The sequence below is a fragment of the Gracilinanus agilis genome, chromosome 4, assembly GCF_016433145.1.
Source record: "Gracilinanus agilis isolate LMUSP501 chromosome 4, AgileGrace, whole genome shotgun sequence".
NCBI classification, from domain to species: domain Eukaryota; kingdom Metazoa; phylum Chordata; class Mammalia; order Didelphimorphia; family Didelphidae; genus Gracilinanus; species Gracilinanus agilis.
In genome coordinates, this window is record NC_058133.1 from 29,409,932 (window position 1) to 29,430,526 (window position 20,595).

General features: G+C 43.9%; 1 protein-coding gene across 1 annotated transcript in view; it reads left to right on the forward strand.

Moving 5' to 3' along the window:
- The window catches only part of AGBL4 (AGBL carboxypeptidase 4), a 918,272-nt gene that overhangs the window by 498,855 nt on the left and 398,822 nt on the right, over positions 1-20,595 (forward strand). Inside the window, exon 3 of the mRNA XM_044674812.1 lies at positions 2,319-2,413. Coding sequence (XP_044530747.1) covers positions 2,319-2,413 — 95 coding nt within the window. The remainder of the gene's footprint in view (positions 1-2,318; positions 2,414-20,595) is intronic.

Here is a 20,595-nt window from a genome sequence, read left to right on the forward strand (position 1 = left end):
TTCCACGCTGTGCCCTGTTGTGGGGTTCCTCCGTTCGTCTGGACTTGTTTTTATGTCCCCTTGAGGAGTTTTGTGTGTTTCGGTCAGGAGAGGTTAAGAGCTGCTTCTTACTCTGCCGCCATCTTAACCCAGAACCCCTGTTCATTTTTTTATAAAAGAATAATCATATAAAATCCAAACCCCAAAATAAAAAACCAAATAAACTAAAGTGACAAATCATTTGCTTTGATCTGCATTCTGAGTCCAACAATTCTTTCTCTGGAGGTGGATGGCGTTCTTTGTCCTAAGTCCCTCAGAATTGTCCTGGATCATTGCACTGCAGAAAGTAGCCAAGTCTTTCACAGTTGATCATTCCACAATATTGCTGTTTCTGTGTACGATGCTCTCCTGGTTCTGCTTATTTCACTCTGCATCAGTTCATGCAGGTCTTTCCAGCTCTTTCTGAAACCATCCTGTTCATCTTTCCTTACAGCACAATAATATTCCATCATCATGTGCTGCAATTTGCTTAGCCATTCCCCGATTGATGAACATCCCCTCAATTTCCAATTCTTTGCCTCCACAAAAAGAGCTGCTCTAAATAGTTTTGTACAAGTAGGTTCTTTCCTCTCTTTTTTTGGATCTCTTTGGGATACAGACCTAGTAGTGGTATTACTGGATCAAAGAGTAGTGTGCATTGTTTTATAGCCTTTGGGCATAGTTCCAAATTGAGACTGTACCATCTCTGACAGTCCATCTAGCTCTAGATCTTAGGATCCCAAGGCTCCAGGCCAGGCTCACTACTCCCCAAGGCCACTTTCCTCAAGACCTCATTATTCACCAATGGGAGGTTTAGTTATGCATCCATCTTGTTCCAAAGGAATCCTTCAACTTACGAGAGAAAACAAGCTCTTTGTTTGGGGTGTCTCAATTCTGTATGTATTTAATTAGGGTCTACTGGGTGCCAGACCTCTACTGGGGTGAAAAAGGGTTGTAGAACAGTGAGGAGAGGTCAGTTCATGGATAGGTCAGTGGGCGCTGAGGGGATGCACGGAGTGAGAATCACAAAGAGATTGTGGGGGAGTTTCAGAGTGCCCCATGACTGTCCCCTCTAATGCTAAGCTCTGGTGCCTATAGAGTGACCAGTTATGTGTCAATGTATATACACGCAACACACACATGTCATACATACATCTTTCAATGTAAGATTGCCTTTATAATTCTTTATGTTTACTTTCTGCATTAAAAAACAGCATGATTCTAAGACAGAGCCAGTAGGTTTCAGCAGACTGTCGAAGAGGGTATGAGGGATTCCATGACAAAAAAGAGAAGAATTCCTGCTTTAGAACATCCAGCCTCTGTAGACCTCTAAGAAAGGGGAGCTCATTACTCGTCCTCCTCCTGATCCCAGTGTTAGGAAGTTTTTCCTGACTCAGAGCCTAAATCTGCCCCTCTGTGATATTAGTTCCCAATTACCCCTTGTATAGTAGATCCTAGTTAAAGCAAATAAAAAATGTTCTGAAGTGGTCCCATGAATTCCAATTTTATTATTCGAAGTTATAATGATGTAAAATATGATCATTTATGATCACTTGAAACATTAGGTTTAAGGGGGCAGCTGGCTCAGTGGATTGAGAGCCAGGCCTAGAGACGGGAGGTCCTAGGTTCAAATCTGGCCTCAGACACTTCCCAGCTGTGTGACCCTGGGCAAGTCACTTGACCCCCATGGCCCACCCTTACCACTCTTCCACCTAGGAGCCAATACACAGAAGTTAAGGGTTTAAAAAATGTAAAAAATAAAAAAATATAAAAAAACATTAGGTTTAAGCATAATGGAAATATGCCCTGGAAATTCTAATCAAGCAGTCACTTGAGGAGATTCCTTCTTTGTGCTTTTGGGGTCTAAGATGTGGGGGTCTCTGGGACCAAGTGGAACAAAGCCAAAGCCTCACCCACATGGCAGTCCTTCTGATACTTGAATATTACTTTTATTTTCCTCATAAATAGTATTTTTATCTATTCAGTTACAGACACAGGAGTCACACCTCAGTATATAATCATGGCACTAACGTGTGAACCTTTTGAAAACACTGTGTTGAGCACTGTTTAGCTTTTGCAACGACCAGCAAACCAGGGGCAGCCCTTCTTGTCCCCATGGGCTGGTGACTAAGGCACCCCGAGCATGGTTTCATTAGTCCTCACTGCCCTCACCTTCAGGAGTGGGGCTGCTCTTTGCTCAAGAGAGCATCCTAATGAGATTTGTTTTCTCTCTCTCTCTCTCTCTCTCTCTCTCTCTCTCTCTCTCTCTCTCTCTCTCTCTCTCTCTCTCTCTCTCTCAGAGGGTGATTTTCAACATTGTTAACTTCAGTAAGACCAAGAGCCTCTACAGAGATGGGATGACCCCGATGGTCAAATCCACCAGCCGCCCCAAATGGTGAGTTCCATGTTGAATTAATCTCTTCTTGGTCAAAGTCAGTTATGGGGCATGTTTTGGGGAAGGCTACCCTCCAGCCGTCCCATTATCCTGTCTCTTGGCTTTATGTCGACGCTCTCTTTCTTCTCTCTTGTTTGGGGGCTCTGAGCATTCCACAAGAGCATTTGGGCTGAGGATGCGTGTCTCTGTACCTCTCCGGCTATGGTTGCTTGTTGATTTTATTCTCTGTAGCTTTTGTTTACAGAGCTCCTAAGCCGCCCATGTTGGTAAATGCTATATTCAGTCACCTCCTCATTTCGTCCCCTAAGGAGGAATAATAGCTTTTCCTAAGAGATGAATGGAAGCTGTAATTTGAAGACTGAGCAGTGAACTCTAGTCACCCCAAAGTTGGGTATACATATGGGGAAGGCATTTCCTCTCCCTGCTATGGCAGGCGTCAGTGGCTGCTGACTTTGGGGAAAATGAGGGCGAACAGCTCAATGAGACAGTATCTGCATGCATCCTGGGCCTTGACTTTCCTTCTGTGGTGTGGAAAATTAGGAGGTTGGGCTAGACAATCTCAAAGAAGTCCGATATTCTGTGAAGCTTGAGCAGCCCTATATTTCCATTTTGGCATCTACTTCAGAAGGTCGTAGGGATGGAGGGAACTTCCATTGTGCGAATATGAGGCCTTGAGGGAGATGTGAAGATGAAAAGCCAGACATGGGAGAGGACCTCTAGAGCCCAGCTTGGGAGGAGCGAGGCTTGGCCGGCTGGAGATTCTGGGAAGAGTTGGCCAGTCAGAGGCAGAGCGAATGTATGTTTGCTGATTTCTGCTGGGTAGATTGGGCTTTTCAGGCAATCCTTGACTTGGGTAGGGTTTTCCACTTTTTTTTGGAGCTATTTGTCTGCTTTGCTATTCCTTCCTCCAATAAGAGCCCCTAGATGGGCTCTCAGATGAGAAGGTTAGACTGGACAACCTTTAACGTCTCTTCCAGCTCTAAAGCTCTCATTCTGTGACCAGAAAAGTTATGGAATTTGCCCAAGTTCCCATAGGTAATGGTAACTAAGAGTCATAGATTTAGGCCTGTACAGGACCTTGGAGCTCCTCATTTCTAACATACTCATTTTATAAAAGAATGAACTGAGGCCGAGACAGGTTAAATGACTGGTCTAAGGTCACACAACTATTAAGTGGCTTCAATGGGAGTTGCATCCCAATCATCCCAATTCTGAGCCCAGCATACTGTCCACTATTCCATGGTGTCTGGATTAAATGGCAGGGCTGGGATTGAATACTTAGTTTGTCTGTCCCTACATTCAGCACCTTTTCTAAAAATCAACTTGGTGAGCTTCTTGGGCAAGGGGGGTTTGTTTGGGGAATTATTCTCCAGAGAGATTAGACTAAAGAGTGGAATATCAATGGGGAAGCATTGATCTGACTTTCTTAGGGTCACATAACAAGGAAATGTCAGAGGGAGACCTGAGGTCTGAACTCACGTATCTGGAGTCCCAGTTCTTCATTCTTTCCTTTATCTGACCTGCCTTTGAATTGCCCTCACTGGATCATTTTGCTGAAAACATTCTGCAAACCTTAAAGAACTTAGAGCTTTAAGGTTTGTTATAACTGTGTTGTTGTAATTGTGCTACACGAGAAGAGACCCTCAAGAGCTCTCAGTTGAGGGTGGGGTGGGAGTGCTACTCCCCTTTGATGAATATCTCATAGTTGTGGATGTCGCTTCTGAGGGTCATCCTGGCCTTCTTCTGCAGAATAATGTGCAAGAGCTTTGTGGCAACTATTAATTCATTCACCTTTCTCTTCTTCAGCTCCACCCAGCTGAGTTCTGGTCGGCAAAGGATGGCTGAAGGAATTGTACATATGCCATTCCTGCTTTGGTTTCTTGGTGATGCTATTGCTTTTCCCAGTTGTTCTGTCCTCTGGCTATAGCTGGCCCTCTTCTACTCTCTACAGCATGATGGCTATTTAGAGAAGGTCACAGGGGATTAATGAGTCTCATATTTTGCCCCTGGTTCTTCTTTAGAGTTTAAGTGAAGGGATAAGGGAGAGTGGAGAATGTGTGTGCATATACATACATATACATACACAAATGGATATATGTATGTATATATGTATGTGTGTATATTTATGTATGTATGTATATATGTATGTGTGTATATTTATACACATAACATACATTTATAGCAATACACATATATATGTATAAAACATACACATCTCTGTGTGTGTGTGTGTGTGTGTGTCAAAAAAATGCATAGTACCTCTAGGTACAGACTGCCCTTGATTCATGATCAGAATTCTGTGGCTGTTAACAGAATTTATTTGCACATTTTAAAGGTAGAACATGATTCTGGATGTTTTATGTTTGAACATAACAAGCATCAATTATTAAAGTGATGATGGAAAAATCTAAACTATTTTCCTAAGCAATTGCTTTTTGGATAGAGCTCCCCTTCTGTGAGACTCCAGAAAAACAGTGCTGTAGTCAGAACTGGAATAGACCTCTGTAAGTGTGGACTTCTCTCCCAGTGGAGGTACCAGCCCCTTCAAATTCTTTGCAGCTTATAGCCTTCAGAATGCTTCATCTGTCAGCCTCAATTTTCTCATCAATAAAATGGGATTGATAATAGCACTTATTGCCCAGGCTTGTTGGGAGGACAAAGTAAGATTATATTTATAAAGTTCCTTGTAAATCTTAAAAAGCTACAATAATAGCTAATAATTAACATCCATTCATGTGGGAAGCCAATAAAAGAATAGATAAAAATCTGAGACTCCTCTTTTGACCCCTTTTGTGATCCTTGTGATTTCTTGTTGAAAAGTATTGTGGCCTTATTGAAAAGCTTTGAGTTCCTAGTAAACCTGAATTTAAAGGGTTAATACTGTTCCCCTTTGACTAGGAATGCAGCTGCCTGATATAGCCAAGGCCAAAACCTTAGTGGGGGCAATTCGACCCTGGGAGGAATGTTCCCCAACTTGGCTTTCTGATAAGAACCTAGTCAAAATTCAGCCTTGGCCTTGGTCTATTCTGAAGCCAATGTTTTGTGTTTTGATATGACATAATTTGGGACTTCTGCGCATCTGCAAAGTTTTTGGGGGTGGTTCTTTTGTGTGAAATGAGTCTTGAAACATATATAATAAACTCCATGCTCCTGGAGACAGAGCTGGAACCATGAGGTAAAAGATCTTCCTGTCCCAATATATCCTTATCAACTAAACTGTCCTCATCAGATTATCAGAGATGATAAAGAGATTTTGACACATTCATTGTTTTTTAAATGTTTACTTTCTATCTTAGTAACAATTCTTAAGATAGAAGATCAAGGGCTAGGCAAATGAGATGAAGTGACTTGCCCACTATCATAGAGCTAGGAAGTGCCTGAGTCCAGATTTGAACCCAAGTCCTCCTGATTCCAGGCCTGATGCTCTGTCCACTGAGCCACCTAGCAGCCTGAATCCATTCATTATTAATGCTTGTTGATTGTTAGGTAGGTGTGGAGTTGGTTTCCTCACCTCTGACATGCCGATATCAATTGGGGGGGGGGGAGGTACACTTTTCTTGCAGTCCAAGACCCTCTAGATATGTCCCGAATATCAAGTGGACACAGATCCATGGAAATGCAAGGGCAGCCTAGCTGGGTATGTAGAATATTGGATTCAGACAATTGACTTTGACTTTTATGGCCACTTCTCCTTGAGGCCTTGGATAATTCACTCAGCTGGGAATTGGGTCTCAGTTTACTTTGATCTGCAAGATGAAGGAACTGGCTTCTAGATCTTTAATCTATGCTCCATTAAAAATATAACAGTGCTAAACTTCCGTTGATAGGGAGTTAGCTTGAGGGTACCACAGGGTACAGAGCCCTGGAGTCAGGAAGACCTGATTTCAAATTCAGCCCTGGATACTTCCCAGCCATTGGACTCTGGGCAGGTCACTTTACCTCTGTCTGTTTCTGTTTTCTCCTCTTCTGGTTTAGGGTAGAGGGGGAGGGGAGGAGAAAGGCAAGTTTTGGCTCAGAAGAATAAAGCTCACTCTAATATTTGGAGCTACATGAAACCAGGTCACCAAGGAGCTGAGGCAGCTAAGCTTTCTGGGCAACATTGGGCAGCATAGTAGTTGGGTTCATTGACAGGCCTGAGCCCATCAGCCTCTCTTCAAGTGATCTCAACACACAAAATCAAGGAAAAGTCAGACTTCTTAATTGATTTGGGGCCTGGGTCCTTCCTGATGGATCTGTAGCTTAGCTGATTTTCTAGGGAGAGCTAGAGTCCAGAGGACTGATCCTGAGCTTTCACAGGTGTGAAATAGGTCCTTGTGCAGATTCTTGGCCAAAGTAGGTCCTGAACACCCCACCTGGGGCAGGGCAGGGAAGAGGGAGGGACCTAGGCGGGGAAGGCTATGCATAAGTACCAGGAACCCTGAAGCAGAAAGGAGAAGGGACACAGGGGCTGCCTGGAAAGTGACTCCATCACCTTTTCCTCCAGACTAAAGGGAAGTTGGTGCTGAGCTATGCTCTTTAAGGTAGAGAGCCACTAATTGGCATCACCAGTGTACGTAGGCATTAGCCGTGAGCACTATGGTTTTAGCATCTGTGTGGTTGGGGTACGAGAGAGGAACCAGCTTTAGCAAGTATTCTGCCTATGGAGAGAAGTCCAGGTTTTGTGGTTAGGGAAATGGGAAGTTGGCACTCCACATTAGTTTGTTGGGAATCAGTCATTCAGGGAATATTTATTAAGTACCTGCTGAGAACCAGGCACTACAGCTAGACACTGGATATATAAAGACAGATGAGATAGTCTCTTTCTTCCAGGAGCTTATAAGATGCCTGGCCCAGGATGGCAGAATGGGAAGTTTTGGTGTATTGTTACCACCCCTTCCCCCAATTATTTAATTTACTCTGCTTGTATCTGAAACCTGTCCCAAAGATGAAGGATCAGCTGCACAGCTCAATGTATCCTCAGAAACCTCTCCCTATTCTTTAGGGTATCCCTGGAGGAGCTCCAGTTGTTAGAAAAGGGAATGGGTTGAAGAACAGCTAGGTAGCACAGTGGACAGAGTGCCAGGTCTTGAGTTATGAGAACCTGGGTTTAAATCTGGCTTCAGACTCTTCCTAGTTATGTGATCCTGGGCAAGTCACTTAATCATGATTGCTTAGACCTTGCTGTTCCTTTGTCTTAAAGTTGATACCAAGGCCAACACAGCAATTATATGAACACAATTACAATATTTTTCACACAAATAGAGTCAGATCTAAACAACTGGAAACATATTAATTGTTCATGGGTAGGCTGAGCTAATATAATAAAAATGACAATTCTACCTAAATTAATTTATTTATTCAGTGCCATACCATTCAAACTAACAAATAGTTATTTTATAGAACTAGAAAAAATAGGAACAAAATTCATCTGGAAGAACAAAAGGTCAAGAATATCAAGGGAACTAATGCAAAAAAATGTAAAGGAAGGAGGCCTAGCAGTACTAGATCTCAAACTGTATTATAAAGCAACAATCATCAAAACAATCTGGTACTGGCTAAGGAATAGAATGGTAGATCAATGGAGCAGATTAGATACACAGTGCACAGGGGTAAATGACTCTAGCAAGCTAGTGTCTGATAAACCCAAAGATCCCAACTTTTGGAATAAGAACTCACTCTTTAAAACTGCTAGGAAAATTGGAAAACAGTATGGCAGATATTAGTTATAGATCAATATCTCACACCTTATTCCAAGATAAGGTCAAAATAGATTTATGATTTAGATATAAAAAGTGATACCATAACTAAGTTAGGGGAACACAGAATAGTTTACCTGGCAGATCTTTGGAGGAGGGAAGAATGTATGATCAAATAAGAGAGAATATTATAAAATGTAAAATGAATAATTTTGAATATATTAAATTAAAAAGCTTTTGTTCAAATAAAACCAATTTTGCCAAGATTAGAAGAAAAACAACAAACTGGGAAAAGTTTTTCTCTAATAAAGGTCTAATTTCTCAAATTTATAAGTCAAATTTATAAGAATACAAACCATTCCCTAAGTGACAAATGGTCAAAAGATATGAACAAGCAATTTTGAGATGAAAAAATAAAAGCCATCCATAATCATGTGAAAAAATGTTCTAAATCACTCTTGATTAGATAAATGCAAATTAAAACAACACTGAGGTACCAACTCACCCCCATCAGATTGGCCAATATGGCAGTAAAGGAAAGTGGTGAATGCTGGAGGGCATGTGGCAGAATTTGGACATTAATGCATTGTTGGTGAAGTTGTGAACTGATCCAGCCATTCTGGAGGGCAATAAAACTGTGCATACTCTTTGATCTGGTAATACTACTACTGGGTCTGGATCCCAAAGAGACAGTTAAAGAGGGGAAAGGACCTACTTGTGCAAAAATATTGATAGCTGCTCTTTTTGTGGTAGCAAAGAATTAGAAATTGAGGGGATGTCCCTCGATTGGGGAATGGCTAAACAAATTGTGGTATGTATTGATAATGGAATATTATTGTGTTGTAAGAAATGATGAGCAAAATGATTTCAGAAAAAGCTGGAAAGATCTGCAGGAATTGATATAGAGTGAAATAAGCAGAATTGGGAGAACATCGTACACAATAACAGCAATATTGGACGATGATTATCTGTGAAAACTTGGCTACTCTCAGCAATGCGATGATCTGGGACAATCCTGGAAGACTTATGAGAGGGAAGGCTCTCCATCTCCAGAGAAAGAATTGCTGGAGTCATTTTTCACATCAGTGTATTTATGGTTTTACTTTGGGGTTTTGGTTATGTATGAGTGTGCCCTTACAACAATGACTAATATGGAAGTGTGCTTTGCATGACAATAAAAAAGGAAAAAAAATTTGATGCCAGAATGGAAGGCAAGAGTTATTATTTTTTTTTTTTTTTTTTTTTTTTAATTTTAAACCCTTAACTTCTGTGTATTGACTTATAGGTGGAAGATTGGCAAGGGTAGGCAATGGGGGCCAAGTGACTTGCCCAGGGTCACACAGCTGGGAAGTGTCTGAGGCCGGATTTGAACCTAGGACCTCCCGTCTCTAGGCCTGGCTCTCAATCCACTGAGCTACCCAGCTGCCCCCAAGAGTTATTATTTTTTTAAAGGAATAGAATGCTATAAGAGGTAGGGATATTTCTAGCCCCGAAGCTAGTCACGTATAGTCTGGATGCTGCTCAATCAGTGAGGCTAGAGAGAAAACTCTTTGTGTGGCAGGAAGTTTGGATCAGGTCTGCTCTAAGGTCTGACCAGTGCCAAGATTTGATGACAACTGTGAGCTTTGCTTTTTTGTGACCCTTCCATTTCGCCACATTGGCCTTTGATAGTGTTAAATCTGACCTTAGAGGGTCATGAGATACAGATGTGGGAAGAATTCATAGGTCATGTGTCCAGCCCCCTCAGTTTACAATTGAAGAAATTGAGGCTCAGATGTTGAAGTCAGTTGTCTAAGGTTACACATAGGATCAAGGTCCAGAGCTGGAGAAGACCTCAGAGTCCATCTCTTCCAACCCCCTGATTTTACATATGAGGAATCTGAGGTCCCTGGAGAGGAAGTGACTTCCCTGAGGTCACAATTTATAACAGCTGCACATATATATGGGGCCCTTTAAGGTCTGCAAACACTTTACATTTCTGGTCATAATTAGTCCTCCCGATAGCCCTGGGAAGTTGGTGCTATCCTCATTTTACAGTTGAAGAAGCCCAGGCTCAGACTGATGTAAGGGACTTGCCCGGAGCCACACAATGAGGAAGGGCTGCAGGCAAGATCCACACCAGATTTCTGACTTTGCTTCAAGTCAGCGTGCAAAGAGTCAGAGGACCTCACTTCAAAGCCGGGCTCCTCCAGGGATCGTGGTCTAGACCTCTGCCCTGGCTGGGCTACAGACGTTTGATCCGATGATGTCTGAAAGCCTTTAGCTCTCTAACCCTGCGGGTGATCTTGGGTAAATGGCTTCCCATCTGAAAAAGGGGGGAGCTAGGGGAGATGCCTCTAAAGGCCTTCCAACGCTAGGTCTATGTATGTTCCGTGTGGGCAATCCCTCCCTAACGCCAACCACAGGCTCTCCACATCTCGTTCTGTGTGTTTTAGAGGGTATTGGGTACTGCCTTCTCTCCTGGTGGCTGGATCTCTCCATCCCTAGAATGGTCCTTGGACAGCAGAGTCACCCTGCCTCCTCTGGGGCCATAGACCAAGCTGTCCTGCTTATCCTCTGCTGGCAGGACCTCTGAGAGCCAGCGTCCCCTTCCTCACAAGAGGAAGCCCCAAAGAAGGAGGGGAGCAGAGGAAGATGAACTTAGCAGTTAGCACAGAAGCTCTCTCCTCATTCGTGGCCTTGTTTCTTTGAATCGCCAGAAAGTTACCAGTTTCATGTAAATCTGCTATCTAAAAATAGCTATTAAATCTGCTAGCTGCTAACATTAGCTACCAAACACCACAAACAGGGCTCTCTGCTTAATGGCACCACCTGCCGTCCCGCAGAGGGGCAGCTTTTGGACAGGCGGTCTCTGAAGGTGGGTTCTGTAGGTAATGGTGCTCCCCTCAAGTTCAGGCTGCAAGTAGATGTGCTCAGGACCCAAATGGCTGCCAGACTGGCTTCATGCTTATGTGACGGTGAGCTCGTCCCTCAGCACTGGCCAAGGGAATGTCATTGACTTGGACCACAAGGAGGGAGCTCACCCAAGGGTGCCACAAGAGACGCTCAATTTTAAGAAAACATTTTCCTTGTTGTAAGAGCCATCATCGATCGCATGAGTGCCCAGAAGAGAAGATGAACTACTCCTTGGGGAAAACAGTGAGGGATGACAGATGGCAGACAGGCAGGCAGGCAAGGGCTGCATCAGTACTGTGGGATGGCAGAAAGAGCCAAAGGAAGGCCACCAGAGCCCCAGAGGCAGATAGATGGGCACAAGCCGTGGTCAAAAATGGCACGGAGAAGGTGAGAACTTGTGACCTTTGTTCATGGAGTGAGAAGGCGCTGCTCAGATCAGGGCTCTTCAAAAGACTCCAAGGGGGTCCCTTTCCCTAGCTAAACCCGCGGGTGTTAGAGCCTTGTGGAGGGCTCCCAATCTGAGGGAAAGACGATGGAGAAGATCCCTTCCCCAAGTGTCTGATGTGCTGGAGGCAGCTGAATAGAAAGGTGCAGATGTGGTCACTGCACCTCCGAGCTGCTAGCCCCTGTGGCGCCACGGGATGATGAAGGCAGTGATGATGGAAAGGGGGAAGAAAAGGAGGAAGAGAATGATGAAAACCAAGAAGAAAAAGATGGAGGCCATGATGAGGATAACTCGTTTATTTGTAGTTTTCCAGGTGTTCTCTCCAAAACAGACCTCGGAGAGTCGCTTATACAAGCACGGTTATCCGTATTTTATAGGTGAGGAGCCTGAAGGCTCGAGAGCTGATATTATTTGCTCAAGTTCACGTCACTCCTAAGTGATGCCAGCATTCATCTCTGGCTCTGTGTTCACTTCTCTGGCAACGCAGATACAACATTAGGCTCTGGGCAGCCCCTGGGCATCCTCCTTCCTCTGGAAGCCCTTGGAGGTCTCCTCAGTCTCACTTGCTGCAGAAGAGCCTATAACGGGGCTCAGCCAGTATTGGGGCTGCTGCTTTCCCCCACTCCATGATGGCTCATTTCCTACCAGCTGAATCAGCCAGAGGGAGACAGAGACCTCCACCCTCAGAGGGAAGTCTGCACGCCTTCCCATGATTTGGAGCCTTCCCATGATTTGTTCCTGTGTCTTGCTACTGGACTTACAAGGGGCGCTGCTGTCATGGGCTGAGACACCTCGTTCTTGATCAGGGAATGTCTTCAGTGGCCTTTCAGAGGACCACAGGATCCTTCAAAGGGCCATTTCCCTAATGGAGCCAGCGGCCTCTGCCTCGCTTGTTCAGCTTTCTCTGTAAATGTGCCCAGTAAGTCCTGTCACTGGGTTTGGCCACTGTTCTGGGTACCATCTTTTATGAAGAACACAGAGTGGTTTGGGAGGAAGTGGGCCCAGGCAGAGGATGGCAGTCAGGACAAGTAGAGGCTAGAACCAAAGCCACTGAGTCTGGAGAACAGACTGGAGGCAGGGGCAGATGGTTCCGGAGAGCTATCTTCCTCTACTGGAAGGACTGTCACGGGGAGGAGGCACTAGGCTTGATTTTCCTAGACAGAAGTGGGAGCAGATGGGGGCAGCTGGGTAGCTCAGTGGATAGAGAGCCAGGCTTAGAGATGGGAGGTCCTGGGTTCAAATCTGGCCTCAGACACTTCCCAGCTGTATGACCCTGGGCAAGTCACTTGACCCCCATTGCCCACCCTTACCACTCTTCTGCCTTGGAACCAATACACAGTATTGACTCCAGGATGGAAGGTGAGGGTTTAAAAATAAAAGAAGTGGGAGCAAGGAATGGGATTTTGAAGGAGGCAGATGTGGATCCCTTCCAGGAAAAGCGAGACCGAACCGAACTTCCCAACAATCGGGGCTGCCCCAAAGCAGGACAGCGCACTAGGAATGAGCGTCCCTTCAGGACAAGCCGTCAGACTAGTCCATCATCTCCATGTGAGAAGCCGAGAAGCCGCTCCTGCTCAGGGAAGGGCGAAGCGAAGGTCCCTGGAGGTCCCTCGCAGCCGTGGTTCCCCGGACATGTGCTTGTGTCTGCGCGTGCCGTCCCCTGGCATCGGCCTCCTCCTTGTGCTTGTGGCTCTGGTGGCTGTGCTTGTCCGATGGGGCTCTGCGAGCTCCAGGTCGCTCTTACGCTCACGTACATCATAGGTACGTCCTCACCTTCATGGACACTGGCTGGCCAGCCAGCCTCTGGGGCCGCCACCCAGGGTGCGCCCGGCTCGTCCGCCGTCTTGTCCTCTTTCCTGTCTCCAAAGCGTGTCCTGTTTGGCTGTTGGCCTGCTGCCTGGGCTGACTCACTCCCCTGTGCTGGGCTGGCCCTCCCTCCTCTGCCTGAAGCCCTCTCCGGAGGGGGGAGCCCGCTCCCACTTTTAGATATGCTCTAATTGCCAGGAAGGGATGCTTTTCCTGACTTCAAGCCTAACTTTGTCACTTTGCAACTTCTACTCACTGCTTCTCGGCTGCTGATGAGAGAAGAGGTTTGGCGGGCCCACAGGAGGAAAAAAGGCATTTGTAGCAAATACCACCATCATCTGTGAGGCCTCAGCTCGGACCGCTCTCCATTCTTCTTCCTAGTCTCATCGAGGGAAGTCATGAGCCAGAGAACTTTGTCTTGGGGGATTTCTCACGCCAGAAAGACCTAGAAAAAATCCACCTCCTCACAGGGGACCCAAGTCATGGAGGCTTTGGTTTGTACCCCAAAGGAGAGAGTGTTGGCCTTGGAGTCTGAAGCCTGGGGTTCTAATCCTGACTTTGCTCGTGTTCGCCGTGAGACCTTGGCAAAGACTTCTTCTTGTCTTTGATCTCTCAGTGCCTCATCTGTGAAATGGGGATAATAGCTTTGGAAGCAAAGTCAGGACAAATTGGCTCCATGCTTGCCTCATGCAAGAGTCTGATGGTAGGCCATAGACTTTAGATTTTTGAAGGTAATCTTTTCTTCTCTCAAGTAGAGAGGAGGATCATTTGTAAGGCCCATGTTGCAGGGCTAGTGTGAACTGGCTGTTGTGATCTGTCATCAGTGTTAGAATCTTTTTTTCTGGGCCTTAGCATTCTTAGTAAGTCAGCAATAATTTATCAACAACCAATCATGATGGTTACTATCTTTATAGCCTTTTAAAGTTTAATAAGGGCTTTACATTTTTATCTTGCTTGAGCCTCACAACAACCCATTAGGACCCCATTCTACAGAGGAAGATGAGGAAATGGAGGCTGAGGAGATTAAGTGACTTGTTTAGGTTCATTCATTCAGGGTATATAAGACAGTAAAACCCACAGAAAGAAGGTACCAGAATTGAGAAGGATCAAGGAAGGCTTTCTGTCAAAGGTGATATTTTACCAGGGATTTGAGGGGAAGCCAGAAAGCAGAGATGATGGAGAGTTCCTCAAGGGAAAGCCAAACCAGTCTATGCTCTCAGGAGCATCATGAAGCCGCAGCCCTCAAAACATCTGCTGTTGCCTTAAAAAAAATCTTGAGGCAAATCAATGGAACAGAGTAGACAAGAGAGAATCAGAAATAATGGTCCTCAGGAACCCAGTGTGTGATAAACTGGAAAACATAAACTACTTAGGAAAGAGCTCTCTATTTGATTAAAATTTTTGGGAAAACTGGAAAGTATTCTAGCAGAAATTGGACGGATATTTTAAGCTATATTGCACAATACATTTAAAATGAATCTGTGACCTTAAAGTTCAAGATTATGCACCCTTTACCAAAATAAGATAAAAATGGGTATATGATTTAGACGTGAAAGGTGATACCAGAAGTAAATTAGGGAGCATGAAATAGTTTACCTGTCAGATTTATGGATGAGGTTAGAATTTATGACCAAAGAAGAGATAGAGAGTATTGTGAGATATAAAATGCATGATTTTGATTATATTAAATTAAAAAGATTTTGTACAAGTAAAACCAATGCAACTAAAACTAAAAGGGAAACAACACTAGGGGTGTGTGTTTTATAGCAAATTTCTCTGATAAAGATCTCATTTTTCAAATATATAGAGAACGGAGTCAAATTTATCAGACCATAAGTCATTCCTCATTTGACTGTTTGACAAATGGTCAAAGGATATGAACAGGCAGTTCCGATGAAGAAATCAAACCTATGTATAGTCATGTGGAAAAATGTCCTAAGCCACTATTGATTAGGAAAATGCAAATTAAAATAACCCTGAAGTACCATTTCATACTTATCAGATTGGCTAATATGAGTGTAAAGGAAAATGATAAATGTAGGGGATGTGGTAAAATTGGGACACTAATGCATTGTTAGTGGAATTGTGAACAGGTTCAATCATTGTGGATGACAATTTGGAACTATGTTCAAAGAGTTATAAAACTGTGCATACCCTTTGATCCAGTAATACCACTATTAGGTCTGTATGCCAAAAAGATCAAAAAAGGAGGGGGGAGGGGAAGGACAAAATATTTATAGCAGCTCTTTTTGTGGTGGCAAAAGGGTGGAAATTGAGGGGGTATCCATTAATTGGTAAATGGCTGAACAATTGTAGTAGTCACTTGTGACGGAATACTATTGCATTATGAAAAATGATGAGCAGAATGATTTCAGAAAATCCTGGAAAGACATATATAAAACGATGCAAAGTGAAGGGAGCAGAATCAGGAGAACATTGTACAAAGTAACAGCAATATTGTACAGTGATTGATTGCAAAAGACTTAGCTATCCTCAGCAATGATCCGAGATAATTTTGAAGGACTTATGATAAAGAATGTTATTCACTTCTAAAGGAAGAACTGATGAAATGTGAATACAGATTGAAGCATTCTTGTTTTCACTTTATTTTATTTGTGTATGTTTTTATTTTGGAGCTTTGGTCTTATATGAATATTTTCTCATGACCAATATGGAAATATATTTAGCATGATCATAAATGTATAGCCCAGATCAAATTGCTTACCATCTTTGAGACAGGGGAGGGAAGAGTGAGATGGAGACAATTTGGATCTTATAATTTCAGAAAAATTATGTTAAAATTTGCTATTAAGTGTGATTGGAAAAATAAAATAATAAATTAGAAAAAATTCAAAATCATGCTATAAAAACGAGAAGAGAAGCTGAACACGGACCTTTCACAACTATGGGCGAGAGATGTCTTCTTAACCACACAAGGGACAACAACAATTACACAAGATCAAAAAGATGCTTTCTATTACATGAAACTAAAAACTTTCTTCACATACAATATTCAGTCCTCTGTGACCCAGAGCCATTCCCCATTGAAGTGGTGGTCAAAAGCTATGAGCCAACATTTCTCAAAGAAAGAATGTGAACTATTAACAACCAGATGAAAGAGTGCGCCAGATAACAACAAAAATTAGTGCTAGAGTGCTAGTGAGAAGATTAGGCACACTAGTGCATTGTTGGTAGATTGATTATGAATTGATACAACCATTTTGGAAAGCAATTTGGAATTGCACAAGTGAAGTGACTTATTTGTTTATAATACTTTGACCCAGAAATTCCATAACTGGACCTTATTTTAAAAAAAGAAATTAATTCTAATCCATAATTATGATAAGAAAAACAGAGTGATCAGGATTAAGAGGAAGAACAAAGGGCTGAAGTATTAAGCCCAACTCTGTCATTTGCTAGCCATGTCTCTTTGGACACATGTGCTTTTTCCTCTCTATGGCTCAGTTTCCCCATCTGTAATATAAAGAGCTTCAGTTCATATCTCAGATTCAAAGCAGGAACTCAGGGAAGGCATGGTAGGCAGTCACCTTGGCAATAACACATTAGGGGTAGAAATTAAAGACAATTTCAAAAAAAGACACCCCCCACCCCTTTGTAGCTTTTATTTTGTAATGGGCTGTACTTATGTGCCTCATCTAAGCACTGTTAATGTACCTTGGTCATTATGAGATCTGACAACCCATGCAGTCTTAGGCAAATCATATTCCTTCTTGGCCTGTGTCTCTCATCTGTGGAATGAGCACACTTATTTCTGTTTTGTGCCCATTTCCAAGCTGTTGTGAGAATCCATCAGAAGATGAGCTTGGAATGACTTTGGAAATGTTTGCAGTGTTATAAAAATTTAAGTTATTGACAACGAGCATCCTCCATGAGAGATGGGTACTAGCATGATATGGTGGGAGAAGGACTGGCCTTGGGGTCAAGAAAAAGTAGGTAACCATGAACAAATCACTGCGTGAACTTAGCCTCACTTATCTCATCTGTAAAATGGTCATATTAACTCTAACCTGGCCTGGTTGCTGTGATGATATAATAATGAGTGTTAAGGGTTTTGCAGTGCTTCAAAGTGCCACTCACTCTTAGGGTTCAAGTTCTTCTCTGATGTTTCATTGGCATGCAGATATGACCCTGGGCTCCCAAAGTTAAGCCCCCAAATGGTGAGCTCTGACAGATCCAGGGTGTGAAAGACTGAGGTCAGGCATAGGGTAGACAGTCTGGCTCTTGCCTGAGGCTCATGCCAGCCCCATGCCAAGAGCCTCCCTGAATGTTGGCAAGGAAGAATTGGAAGGCACCTCGTTAACCTGGAGTCCTGACCAGTCTAGTCTTTTCTTGAAGGTCTCCAAGAAAGGGGACCTACCAGCTCCAGAGGAAGCCCGTTCTCGTTTGGGTTGGCTCTCATTGTAGAGAGAGAAGTTCTTTGTTTATTTTTTCCTCATGCTAAACCTTTATCTGCCCCTGAAGTCTACCTCTTTTGCTCCTGGTTCTACCCTATGGGAACAAGAAGAACTAGCCTGGTCCCTTTTCCATGTAAAGTCACATGAGGACAGCTCCGAGTCTCCTTTTCTCCAGGTTAAACATTTCCAGGAACATGGAAAATGAACGAAAGGACCTTCATTATCCTTGTAACCCTATTCTGGCCATTCTGCACCCTCTCCACCATGGCCTCAGGGAAATCAATGCTTTTGGCCAAAGAAAGTCAGGAATACCATCCGCTAAGTTTCTGTAGGCTTTGTGGTGTGCAGTGGTGGAGAGAATAGCCACATTAATGGCATCAGGGCACCTTGTATTGGAGAATATGTCATAACAGCAATCGGTAGGGAGCCTTAACAATAGCCCTTGGGAAATCATTTTAATAAAAAATAATGAATTAATGATTCTTCTTAACATATTTGGTAGGCAGAGGGAACCCCATTCTTCTAGTTCTATAACTCCAAAGCATGAGACTAGCTCTCAGTTTCATCAAAGTACTAAAATTCATACAGAGGAAAGACAGAAGATAGAAGGAGCTAGAAGAACACTAATGCACCTTAAACAATGTCATTTAGTGGCTGAGGTCTAGAGGCTTTGCCTGGGTCCTGATATGGGGGAGTCAGGAAAAGGGGTTCAGTGGGAACCAACCAGGGATTCCAAGAGGGCAAGACGAGGAGGGAGTGTGTTTCAAACATGGAGGAAAGAAAGCCTGTCGAAAGGTGTGAAGGTAGGAGGTACAACAACAAATTCAGGAAATAACATGTAGGCCATTTGGGCAGGAATGGTGGGTGCAGGATGTATGTAATGAGGAGCAAGCAAAATGGGTGGTGGGAACCAGCTCATGGTAGGCTTCTGACGCCAGAGTGGGGAGCCACTGGAGCTTTCCAGAGAGGGACCTCGTCAGAGCTTTTCTGAAGGAAAATAGCAAGGCTGGTCTGTGGAGGACCAGCCAGAATGGAGACAAGGAGGCTCTTAAGAGACTTGCAGTAGTCCAGGAGGAGCTAAGTGGGGCCTGCGGCAGCCCTTCCCTGTGGATGAGAAGAGACCCAGACAAGAGATGGCGTGGAAGCATAAACGACTCATTGGACAGAGGAGGCTGAGAGGGAGGAAAGAGTCAAGGACAACCCTAAGGTCACAAGGCCTGGTCATTGGCACGAGGTGGTGTTACCCTTGACAGAAATGGGGAAAGTTGGGGGAGGAGTTGGTGCAGGGCAAAGTTTTTTTAAATCAACTTTTAATTTATTCTTAAATGAAGATTTGCCTTCTCTCCCTTTTGCCCCTCTCCCCAATTGATAAAGTGTGTGTGTGTGTGTGTGTGTGTGTGTGTGTGTGTGTGTGTAAACTCGTTACAAACATATAGTCACGTGGAACAAATTCACACATTGGTCATGTCTGAAACCATATTTCTGTCTGTATTCTGAGTCTATCACCTTTCCAACAGGAAGTGGACAGCATGTTTCATCATGAGTCTCTCTGGAAATGGTGGTTGGTCGTTTATTATTTATTTATTGTAAACCTTTACCTTCTGTCTTAGAATCAATACTGTGAACTATTTCCAAGGCAGAAGAGTGGGAAGGGCTGGGGGGAGGGGGGGGGAATGACTTGCCCAGGGTCACATAGCTAGGAAATGTCTGAGGCCGGATTTGAACCCAGGACCTCCTGTCTTTAGGCCTGGCTCTCAATCCACTGAGCTACCCAGCTGCCCCTTCTCCAGCACATTTTTAACAGTACAGAATTACAGATCTTATAGGGTCTCCCAAGAGCATCTGGTCCAATCTGAAACCTTCCTGGATGCTGTTCTCAGGCCAGCCGCCTAAGCCCAGGAGGGAGGACAACAGTAAGAAAAGGCCTTCCATCCCCATAGATTTCCAAGGTTTACAAAGTGCCTGTCAGCCAGGATCTGGATTAGAGACAAAAGCTGTGGACTTAGATGTATCATCCAAGTCATTGAGAAGAACCTTGACCATTCCCCGGCTCAGTGTGTTTAAGGAAGTGAACGAGCTCCTGGTTCATGCTCCGTGCTAGAGCTCATGGCTGTAATGCTGTTTCTTGCCTCCAGTTCCTTCATCAGTAGGTTTTCTTCTAGTATTTCTAGGCTGACCAGCAGTGTTTCTTTGGCACAAGTTCCTCTTTCCCCTGCAGCCTGACATGAGCCCAGCAAACCAAGCAGTTCTCAAGGGAGGCTGAGGTCAGCCCTCTCTTAGCTGCAAACAGCTGTGAGGCCAGCCTCTGTTCCTGGGGTGCAGAACTTAGCTCTATCATTGCCCAAAAACTGACTTGAGGGGTCTGTGGGGCTTGGACCTAGAAGCTGGATCCCAGTGTGGAGAGTGGGCCACCAGCTGCAGGCAGGGTCAAGCTCCTGGTCGTCTGCACTCTTAGAGGAGGAGCTCCTAGTACTATGCTGTAAGAACCAGTAAACAGTGAATACAGAGAAGCGTGAAAAAACTTACATAGACTGATTCAAAGGGAAGGAGCAGGACCAAGAAACCACTCTACACAATAAATGGATGGAATAACAAACCTCACAAAAGAGAAAATGAATGTCATAGAAGTATAAAGAACAAGTTTGTCCCTAAAAAAGAGATAGGAGAATACACTTGGACTCAACTTGTCTTCGCCCCTCCACCTCCTTCTTTGAGAGGTGGGAGGAGGGTTCACAGGAATGGAACTTTGCAGATGATATCAAATGTTTTCAATGTATTTATCGGCTTTGTTCATTTTTTTTCCTTCTCTATCTGTCTTTTTAAAAAAATCCCTATTATACGAGATAGTTTTGGGGGCAGCTAGGTAGCTCAGTAGATTGAGAGCCAGGACTAGAGATGGAAAGTCCTGGATTCAAATCTGGCCTCAGACAGTTCCTAGCTGTGTGA